This window comes from Venustampulla echinocandica (assembly GCF_003357145.1).
Source record: "Venustampulla echinocandica strain BP 5553 chromosome Unknown scaffold_1, whole genome shotgun sequence".
NCBI lineage: Eukaryota > Fungi > Ascomycota > Leotiomycetes > Helotiales > Pleuroascaceae > Venustampulla > Venustampulla echinocandica.
Genome location: NW_022474206.1, coordinates 2,998,241 through 3,009,498, shown reverse-complemented (window position 1 = coordinate 3,009,498; position 11,258 = coordinate 2,998,241). Strand labels below are relative to the sequence as shown.

The window sequence follows — 11,258 nt, the reverse complement described above, 5'->3', positions numbered from 1 at the left end:
TGGAGGCTTTGTATGCTCTTTGCACTTTGATTCCGTGCAGGGTGGAGACGTGGGAATAAATGATGTATTCGTGCAAGGCGTAGACGTTGGAGGATTTGGAGGCTTTGTATGCTCTTTGCACTTTGATTCCGTGCAGGGTGGAGACGTGGGNATAAATGATGTATTCGTGCAAGGCGTAGACGTTGGAGGATTTGGAGGCTTTGTATGCTCTTTGCACTTTGATTCCGTGCAGGGTGGAGACGTGGGTATAGATGTTGTGGACTCTGTTTCTGTACATGATGTAGATGAATCGTGATGCGTTGTGTGATTTGTATAATGCTTCGACTCAGTAGAGGTCGTATCTGTGCATGACGTAGACGGGGTTGAGCAATGCTCACCGTGGCATGATGTGGATGTTGTATCTGTGCATGATGTAGATGGGGTTGAGCAATGCTCACCGTGGCATGACGTAGGTGAGGATGTAGGGTGGGGTGTAGATGAGCAATCCTTGCCATGGCAAGATGTGGATGTTGTATCCGTGCATGTTGTAGATGGGGTTGAGCAATGCTCACCGTGGCATGATGTAGGTGACGGTGTAGGGGAGAGTGTGGACGAGCAGTGTTTGCCATGGCATGATGTGGACGTTGTATCTGTGCATGATGTAGATGGGGTTGAGCAATGCTCACCGTGGCATGATGTGGATGTTGTATCTGTGCATGATGTAGATGGGGTTGAGCAATGTTCACCGTGGCATGATGTAGGTGAGGTCGTCGATGAGCAATGCTCCCCGTGGCATGTGGGAGAGGTCGTCGATGAGCAATGTCTTCCATGGCAAGATGTCGATGTTGTATCTGTGCATGATGTGGATGGGGTTGAGCAATGTTCACCGTGGCATGATGTAGGTGAGGTCGTCGATGAACAATGTTCCCCGTGGTACGATGTAGGCGTCAATGTAGGCGTCGATGTAGGCGTCGATGTGGGCATAGATGAATTTGCATAGCGCCTTCTATGCGTCCTTGTTCTCAAAGCCGGTGGAGGCATGATTGGCCCGTTCTGGTTCTGGCGTTCCACAGCCTGTCGAGCATTTAGAAAAGCAAATCTACCCTCGGGGGTAACAGGAGCAGTGGGGCTGCTTGTAAGAGCTTCGCCACTGGGGCTGATAATGATGCTGGGAAAAGACTCTGCAATTGATGCAGACGTGAGGAAACTGGACGGATTTTGGATGGCGGTAGCTGTGGCGGCCGAAGGTTCGGTTCCATTGGAGTAAAGGATCTCCTCAGGGGCCGTTGCAACGAGACCAATACTAGTCGGGTTGGCCTCTCGAAGTATGATAGGCAAGGCATTGGAATCTGTAGATATCGATTCGCTGGTCTGACCGGAACTGGGGGTGGTATCATAGGCCAAAGCATTCGCAGAGCTCGCAAGGACTGCTCCAACGATAGCGCGAGTTAAGTGCATCCTGGATGTCTCTCTTCGAACCCTGAACTTCAGGAGAAAGAAAATGGAAAATAACTGCAACGAGTGTGCAAATACGCCAATTGTTTTGATAAGGGAAATAGAGAATCGAGGGGCAAAACGTTTCGAAGAAGGGTTAGACGCGAGAGGAATTAAATGAATTAAATACACAGGGACTTTCGGGACAATCGCCAAGTGTACCAAACCTCTAGCTATTCAACATGACGAGCATGACGGGCACCACGAGCAGAGACGTCATGTTTGAGGTGAGAAGATAATGGAAATAGTCCGCCTGAGGACTTCGAAGATCCAGATTAACTTATCGTTCTAGGTTGTCTCCGCTTGCATGGCATTGGTAGGAGCACCACAACTATCACATTCATTTAGTGGTGTCCGCCACCTTGACAGTCAACACTATCACAGCTATTTGTGGAGATGGGCTGGCCTACCTTGATGGGTTCCATAGAAACAGCTTGTAGAGACTCGACTTCTCCACAGCCAAGAACAACCACTACCATTTCGCACCGGCAGGATTGATGTAGCCCAGGCTCGACCACTCGTTTCTTGTTTTAAATACACCGACTTGCATTTTCTGCTAATTGTGTATTGCGAATTGATCAGACCACGGGATAAACCTCAAAATATCGTACAAATGCTACCTAATGATCCACTTGCACGCTACCTGTCTTCTGGTGCCCCGGAAAATAAGCCAACTCGGGTGCGGTGGCTCTGGACATGGTCAGTCTTCGTCCATCAGAGGAGGAGTAGAGGTGGGCCAACTTACGTAGGGTAGTTTTGGTATCACAACTCCAAGCACAGCCAAAAAATTGATGGTGAAGTACGTTAGGTCGTAGTGGGTATAGTGCGTGCTTAACAAGAACAACACAATTGGTACACTGAGGAGAAACTTTTTTGCTGGGGTGTATTGCGCCCCATTATCGATTTGTTCCCACATATTTAGATTGTCGTAGGCCCCCGCGTTGAATTCGAAAGGCACTCCACGGACCCAGTGAAACATGAGAAACGAGCCGAACATGTACGAAATGTTCGTCAAGGTCCAGGATGTTTCTTGGGAGACTCCAGGTATGATATCAAAAAGTATTTTGAGGCAGGCAATCAGTACCAAATGTATCGTCCAGGCACCTTAAAGTACGATATCTGTTAGCCGTGCTACTTCAAACCTGTCTTCAATTTGTATCGTTGGTCTCCGCGCCTGTAGATTGCGCCCAGGCAGAAAACATGCCACCTCTTTAAGTATGTCTTTCTGGAAGTAGCTGACCTTTTGCGTTAACCCAATTTGCATTTAGATTCGGTAATGCCGCCTGATCACTCATGTGTTCCATTGTCTCTGGCGGCTCCTGGTACAGCAAACTACTCGACCTCCGCCGCCTCCCGGTTTTCTGCTCGCTCATGGCTCCGTACCGCCCGCTTGGATTGGGCCCTTTGGAGCTCACGTCGTATGAGAGTGTGCGAGGGAGGAGGAGTGGAGAAGACACTTTGGCGGTAGTGGAGGGAGAAATCTTGGGGACTGGATGCGCTCGAACAAGCGGCCGATATGTATCTAGGGAAAAGGGATGTCCGGCAAGATAATGGTGCAGTCGGGAGCGGTAGGACGAGGCTCGCAAGGCGTTTAGTCCTAGAAACACAGCGTATCACGTTAGCACAGGCATACGGGCAATATAGCATGGCGTAGAAGGGAAAGTTGGACCGGCGGATTGCTCTTGGACTCGGACTGTAGACATGTTTCGGTTCTTGAGCAAGCAAACAAGGAGCGTCCCATGGCGTCAGTCACCGGAGGAGGGGGGGAAATATTTCTCACGTCTATTCTCCAAGTATAAATGGAGATGGCAGCGAAGCTTAGTAGAGGCTCTGGACGGGGAGCTCAACAGATGGCGGCGGCGGGGGGCGGCGGCAGCAGAGGTCGCGATACCTGAGATGTGGAGGATATAGGTAGGGGAGGTCGGACGTAGGGCAACGTGTGCAGCAAATGCGGCTCGACCTCTCAAAACCACCAGCTCGGGCTCGGGACGCAAGGCGAGCGAGGATGGCACGTGATATGGCCCGTGCTGCTGGAATTTTGTGTGCGACTTGAACGTCCAAGAACTTGAACACCTCCATCGCTCTCCGACAAGTCTCCAACAACTCTTCAACTTCACCAAGCTCAACACCATACCGACGGATCCGCATGTCGCAACAGCTATATTATCAGCCCATGGCTTATGCCTGAGTGGCTCAGGCTGCTGATTCAAGCCGCTACTCTAGATAGCGAGCCCGCCAGAGGCACTAACTACTATCTTGTGCAGGTAGGATTGCCCGTACTCCAACTCTCGAAAGCCAACCTGTCGCCCCTCCAATTAGGATACGACGCGCGTGGCGACACAGGCCATATCAATTGCTGCGAATATGGCGGAAGAACCGACGAATGATTCGCGGACTTCTGTTGTAGGCAGGAAGCGCGATCTCCAGGATGCTTCCCAATACCGAGAACCCCCCAACATGGACGACTCTTCGGACGAAGACTCGTATGGGAGATCTTTCAAACGCGTCAAACAGGCTCGTAATTCCGATAATGTCACAAAGATGGACGATTCACTAGCCACTGGGGGTACCTCACCTTTGCCTGTCGATGTGTCTAGCTATGGCGAGGCCTCTAAATTCCACGGGCACAGGGAAGAGTCTCTGCACACTCCGAATATCGGCGCAGAAATACTCTCTGTACACCCAAAGACTATTGAAACTGCAGGGAAGTCATTAGAAGTGCCATCTCATGATCCAGCCGGGGTTGCTACGGCCCCTGCAGCCAAGAACGGCCTGGCTTCTACGCACAGTATCGATATAATAGAGCTTCCTGCCGCTCCTGCTGGCAAGGAATCTATGCTTGCCCCTGCCGTTGAACAGGCGGTACCCTCGTCAGCGTTTCCAGCTGATACCCTGGGAGCTACTGTGTCTGGCTGGAATAAGGGTGTGCAAAGTGGGCTGCGTACATCATTTGGGAGTCGACCACTTTCGGCACAGGCAAATGTTAGGGTGGAGGATCCCGGCTTAAGTGACGGCGGTCCCCAACGTGGCGAAGACAACAAGCAAGTCTCGAGGGACGCATCTCGGAGCTCTTCAGGTACCGATGATCAAGAACACCCCATGTTCACATTTGGGGGCAGTTCCTCATCACAAGCTCCTGGGCCGAAACCCAAAGCCAAATTCCAACCACTGTCAAAAGCGGCAATAAAGAAGCTTCAACCTGACCAAAGGGAGGCTTATACTAAAGCTAAGGCCGCCGACAAGGCGCAAAGAAAGGAAGATGCGTTTCAGAGCAAGACAGCTGAGGCTGAACTGGCTATTGCACAAGAAGGGAGATGGCCCTTACCAGAACAATACGGTGGCATCTCTAAGTTGGTAAGGGGCGGGGAAACCTACTATGCTCAACTTGACAGAGAGTATAAACCCTTCAAGCCTCATTCTATAACCTTTGATACACTATGTATTTTCGATGACAAAGGCATGCCAATCAAGGCCCAGAATTTCTCTTTCAACCTCTTCGCTCCGGCGTTCTTGAAAACCAATTCGGAAAGGTTACGCAGTTTGAAGCTCAAGGACCTACGCTTAGCTTTTTATCACTACTGCAATCTTTGGTATTGTCATGTCGGACGTCATCTACAACCTTTGCTAGCCACAGCCAAAGCCCATGGTGCTTTCACTTTCGAGCAAGCAATGCAACATGCTGGCTTATCTTCCATGCGGACGAATACTCAACAAATACCTACTCGAGATGGCCTTGTTCAAGCCCCTAGCAAATCATCAAAGCAGGTAGGGAAGGGGCAAGACCATGCATCCCTTGCCCGTCCCGTAGATACTTTCCATGGTGACATTGAATCTCAGATTGATGAGTCAGGGCTCAGTAATCGCGTTAATAGCGATAGGCAGCACGCCAATCCTTCCAACCAACCGGACTTGTCCACGGCCGAAATCCAGGATAGCGACACCCCAATGGTGAGCGGAGTGGCTTTAACATCTGGCCACGATGCCGAAGTCACGGAGTTCATAACTCCTGAGTTGGAGCTGGACCGGGAGCTTCAACTGAAGTATTTTCCATCAGTGAGCACCGAATTGGCAATTTTACGATGTCTTGCTTGCGGCGATGCTGGCCACGGAATACAGGCATGCCCCGCTCTCTTCTGCACGCTATGTGGTGAGAATGGCAGACATTCCAACTTCACTTGTCCTAGTAAGCAGCGTTGTGGCAAGTGCCGCCAACGCGGGCACTACACCCTGATGTGTCCCGAAAAACTTTTTGCTACTGGAGCTGAAGCGGGTGGCTGCGATATCTGTGGCTCGACAAATCACTCAGAGTGTGCCTGTCATTTTATCTGGCGCAGCTTTGCACCTCAACTAGAGGAAATCCACACAGTCTGCAACATTCCCGTTTATTGCTATACATGTGGCGCAAACGGTCATTATGGCCCGGAGTGTGGGTTGCACACACGCTCTTTACTTTCTGGAGGCTATACGTGGTCGAAATCAAACCTTAAGAAATATATAGATCCTGCCAGTCAAGATCGAGCACTTTCTGCCGCCGTTGATTACTCGATCCCAAAACCAAAGGAGTTTAGCATTAAGGGTAAAGGCAGGGCCAACGATCCGTTTACGATTGAGGAGAGCGATGATGAAAATGACTTCATCCGCCCCAAGATCGAGAAGCCGGGACCGCGGGGGCACATCCATTTCGCGGAGCGCCCCGGAGCTGGAAATTCAGTCTTGGACAATGCTCCGAATGGCCCACGTGCCCGGTCAAGTTATCAACAGGATAACTTGTCATACAATGTGGCAATGGACAGCGCTGCTTCTAGTAATTACCCTCCGCCAAACGGCTATACCCCGAATATCCCTGCTGCTGAAGGTTATCGAGAAGCCTCTGGTCAGTTTCGATTCAACGGTAACCAACGGGACCTGGGTGGCAGCAATGGTAACGGTAAACATGGTGGTGCTAAGAAGAGGAAGATGCGGAACCAGGGAGGAAACCAGGCTGGCCACGCTCCAAACAATCCGAACCAAGCTCTACCCACGAAACCCAAGAAGAAATCAGGCGCCAAGAATCGGGAGAAAGCGGCCAAGAACACACGATAGTTTGTCTATGAATATGCAGTCACTGCATCTTCCTGGGTGATAGTGAAGCCTTGGACATATTGTCTCTGGTTCAACTCTTGAATTTCTCTACACTCCTCTCAGTATGACCCGGGCCCCCGAGGAGTATTTGCTATTCTTAATCGAGAACTTCGTTTGATGCTGGGTCACCGGCTCGAAATATTCATGGGTCTTATAATGGCAGCTGCCTTATTTGAAACATATACTTCTTGCTCTGCTGTATCATATCATATGGCTTAGGCGGTTTGGATTAATACAGCCTGCAATACTTGGCTGAGAGAGATCGGATTGGTGGGCTTTAGCCAACATAACATGCCCTGGAACACCAGTTCCGCGCACTCAGCACTTTATGTGTTTTTTACACTTCTACTGGCACCTATTCTTATGGAGTTTGAGCGGCATGGCATGGATATCGCTAATTATTTTAGACGCTGGGGATTGGGACACTGATTCGCTTAGACCAAAGCTGGCTCACGCCGGGATTCCATGGCTAGATAGGGGCCTGTAACATTATGACCACACGAAATAAAAGACGCAATGAGAAACAATATTTCAATAGTACCTTGTGTCTTTCTTGCGTGTTATATACCTAGCTTTCTATTACCAAGCCGTCGGGATGTCCAGGCAGGCTTTTGGAGTAACTGCTTAAATTTCGACGACGAGTGTTTTAAATCTCAGTTCTCAGTCTCTATATCTTTCTCATGAAGGCTCTTGCGTGTTATGTTGCTCCTACCCCGGTCATCGGCAACCAGGGTATTGTCACCAGTTGTGTATAAGGCATTTGATTGATGTCGGCTCACACTCCCCTTTTCACCTCTCTTAGTGGGTTAGTGTAGCGAAATAAGCGACATGTCCCAACAGACAAAACACCATTCTAGGGTAGGTCCCTCTTTTAATACCTAAAAATCTAAAGGTAAAAATGGCAAAAGAGTTCGTTGCCCACAGCCAACTAATCTCTGCCGCTTCGTAGTTGTCGCTAGACCTAGTTATATATAAATCACCTCCAATCCGAGCTATTCACATCCTTGTCAGCATCATTTGCCGTTGGATATTGCATTGTGGGCGCCATGATTAATAGTTAGATGGATGTTTCGTGGTTATTTATGGTAATATGGGTAGGCATGGCTAGTATACTGTATTCAGAAATGGCGCATTCAAGAACATTTGCTACATTATACTTGTGGCAGGATAATATGTGGGTGCTGAGAACATAGCGTATCACAACGAACAGGGATAAAATGGGTGGCGATGAAGAAATGAGGCAAGCAAACTCATGGTGATATTAGACCTATATACCTTAACACGCAACGTCAGCTTGAGAGGCGACATCTGAAAAAAATCCGACACTAGTCTACCGTCTATGCTCCTATACACTATCCAAACCGGTAAAACGCAGTAGTAAAATAACAATCTCGATCCTATGCAATCATGTACATCGCTGCAAAGCAAAAACTAGAAATACAGTATAATGATTCGCTCAATAGTAAACACTATCCAAAGCTATCCAAGCTCTACCAGTTATCATTTAGATAATAAACTCTTCATCTAGCCAATGACTAAGTACCACTCGGCCTTCGTCAAAACTCGGCTTCTGGGTCCTTACTATGATTGCTGCGTGGCTATGTCTCACTTTATGAATATACACTAAATATTTTCGCCAACCAACGTTATCCAATGCCTGGATCATGCGGAACTGGAAGGGAGCAAGGGCCAAGGTAGGCAGCTCATGTGGATGCGGTTCTAATTTCTCGGGCGCTCGATGCTTGAGGATTTTCGTTGGGCTATCTGGTAAGGAAGACGACGGTTGTTCGGTAATGGGAGAACATGGTTCTTGCGCTGCCTCTTCTTCCGTTCCTGGGACAAGGTATTCATGGTTTTGGGCACTGTTCAAGTTCTCGTAAACATCTTCGACAGCTTCTCGCATTCCGGCGATTAGGAGGGGTACTCTGTAGTTGCCCGGTTGGATTCCAGCAAGACCGCTTTCATGGAGTTTGATTCTTCGGTTACTTCGAACGGATTGTATACCGGAGTTTATGAGAAAGGCTACCACAGCGACGGGAATGAAGATACCCAGCGCTAGAAATAAAGGTAAGCGGCCAAATGTTGTTTGGCTGGTTTTTAGGACAGACTCGTAGAAGGTATGATGAGGTTCTTTTGGTTCAAGAGGCTCTATTGGACGCTGTGGGTCAAGGATAATATCATCATAGCCTTTCATATAATTGATCTTGATCTTGTCGAGATTCGTGAAAGGATCAGTTTTCGCAATGCCTGTAGTGTAATAGACTGCGCTCCGGTCATTCACAATATTTGCGTAAAGCGTCTTCCTCCGGAATTTGGCTAGTCCCTTGATGAATATCGATTCTGGATCGGCGAGAACTTCCAATAGCGGTCTTCCCGTGTCTCGGAATTTGTCTATTGTGAAAAGCTGTCTGCCCGACGCGGACAAAGTTCGAGCTCCTAGAATGTTGAAGAGATGGCTATGCCAGCCCCTTGACGGGGACCGTACTCCGAGATGTGGGCTCGCGAAAGTAGTGAAGTTCTATGATTGTTGGGTCAGCTTACTAGGCATTAGAGAAAGTGGATCGGCGGGCTACCCACCACTGGTGTTATCTCGTCAAACAAGCCTTTGCTCTCGAGCAAGCCGACTGCGTACCTCGCAACAAGGCCGCCGAGAGAATACCCTACAAGCGACAGCTTCGTGATAACATGTCCTTGATTGGCGGACTTCTCTATTTCCTCCTCTATCTCCTGGCACACCCGCTCGCCGCCCAATTCAATACCGTCATATGTAAAACTTCCGGAATTGCGTTTCGCGACGAGGATATGCAGACTGTCCTGGGGGTTCTTTTCTCGTAGGGATTTGGCCATGAACTCGAGATGGTTGGGATTTCCCCATAATCTGTTTGGTTTGTGCTGTTAGCTCAGGTTGATGCAACGCAAAGTCGCTGTAAGAAGCGGTTCAATACCCGTGGACGAGGACGCAGAGGTGGTGCGCTTCATGATTGCCGCCTATGTCCTTCATAGTTGTGGTCAATGAAGGTCTACTTCAGTAGCATACAAAGTAAAGCAGTTAATGAGCAATAAAGCAATACGCCGGAGTTGGGAGATGTGATCGAAGGATGATGCTAGGGGTAATTGGCTCCCTTCTAGAGACAAAGCGTGATAATATAAAGAACGCGTGGTGGTGGGCTGCCTTGCTGCTCTTTGGTGGCTGCGGCTGGGGCGTTGTTCGCTGGCCGGGACGCTGACGAGTGTCAAGAACACCGACGGGAGTTATGAAGAGCACAATGGAGAAAGAGAGGAAGAGAGCTAATAACAAGTGGATTTATTAGGAGTTCAATGGTTCATTATCTGTGTTATTTGACACAACACTTCGATCAGGATCAAGGTGAACGTTGATAGAGCACGCTTCGGGATCCCGGAGGTAACAGGGGTATTGGAGATATCGGTGATATCGGCTTTCGCAACAATAACGGATCCTTGCGGAGGACCTGCGTTTCACAACGCAGAGGAGCGACAGTGGATGTAAAACCAATTCGCCGAATTCTGTGAACGACTTGGCGCGCGTTTGGATATGGACGATATGTCAAAGGAAGTCGGTATTCAATCCCCAATAAGAGAACTTGACGTCGACCACTATACCGCATTTACCAATGCCCTCTCCAATATTCTATCTACCGACCCGGCCGAGATAACGTATGCGCAGATAATTCACGGCATGCCCACGGCAGATACCTAGTATGGCTATGCCAATAGACGTCATGACCTCATTGAAAATCACCTTAAGCTTTGTCAGGGATCATTAGACACCGCAAAAGAATCCCTGGAGAGCTTCCGCCCTGACAACATCCAAGTTGATTCTGCGGTTCGCATCTGGCGATTGTGCGCCCACTGCAACTAGGTTAATTTATATTGTGAAGGTCGCGCAAGCCTACCAAGATTCGCCGGTTGGATCACGGACGTTCAAGCTGCGTTTGATGGAAATGACTGCTATCGTGTGCCATGGCCTTGCAGCTTTGCTATTTCAGCAATCCGATGGAGGCTTTCACAAAGGCTGCTATACTTGGAAGCCAGAGCCGACAATAACACTCCCCTTCGGCAGTTCTGATCCAGTCCCTAACCCATCACCTGATCCCCCGCCAACGGTCTTTTACCATGGCTCCTACCATGACTTTGATCAATATCCCAATGGCGTCGCGGACATGGTTGGGTATTGGGCTGAATCACAACTCTTCGATGGAGTCGTTGTATTTGACCAAGGAGAGCAGGACATAGCCGTACGTATTACCTCTAGTCCTCTAGTGTGTTTTAGGCGGCACTCAAATTGCTATATATTGTTACCTATGCTGCTATCTTTCTATTTCTTTTACAGCCCAGGATCAATTATTCGTCTATAGTGCAAAGATGTTTTTATCCATCCGTTTGGGCCTCGTCGTCTTATCTTGCAGCTCCCAGAAGAACAGATCGACCACTTCTACACCTTTCGTCTTCCCTCGTCGATTAAGAACGGGGGGGGTTTTATCTCCGTTGCCCTTTTTGGTCGAGAAACATGCCCGACGCTTAGATCCCTGGGACGCGATGGAGTCTCTGCACATTTTCCGCAATCGCTATGAGCGCAAGTTGCCAGAATTCCGAGTCTACAATTGTGTGCCCACAATTGAAGACTATCCAGAAATCGAAGATCT

The 11,258-nt window shown here is 49.0% G+C and overlaps 3 protein-coding genes across 3 annotated transcripts; 1 reads left to right on the top strand and 2 right to left on the bottom strand.

The window, feature by feature from the left end:
• Positions 1-721: 721 nt before the first annotated feature.
• BP5553_03516 (uncharacterized protein) lies at positions 722-1,437 on the bottom strand (the record flags this gene model as incomplete). The annotated part of the gene is made up of 2 exons (XM_032012139.1): positions 722-830; positions 917-1,437. The coding sequence occupies 2 exons, from the start codon at positions 1,435-1,437 to the stop codon at positions 722-724; spliced, it is 630 nt and encodes a 209-aa protein (XP_031871832.1).
• Positions 1,438-3,837: 2,400 nt separating this feature from the next.
• Positions 3,838-6,555, top strand: BP5553_03515 (uncharacterized protein; the record flags this gene model as incomplete). Its single annotated transcript, XM_032012138.1, has 1 exon — positions 3,838-6,555. The coding sequence occupies one exon, from the start codon at positions 3,838-3,840 to the stop codon at positions 6,553-6,555; it is 2,718 nt and encodes a 905-aa protein (XP_031871831.1).
• A 1,543-nt stretch (positions 6,556-8,098) lies between these two features.
• BP5553_03514 (uncharacterized protein) lies at positions 8,099-9,595 on the bottom strand (the record flags this gene model as incomplete). Its single annotated transcript, XM_032012137.1, has 3 exons — positions 8,099-9,112; positions 9,172-9,472; positions 9,540-9,595. The coding sequence occupies 3 exons, from the start codon at positions 9,593-9,595 to the stop codon at positions 8,099-8,101; spliced, it is 1,371 nt and encodes a 456-aa protein (XP_031871830.1).
• Positions 9,596-11,258: the final 1,663 nt, after the last annotated feature.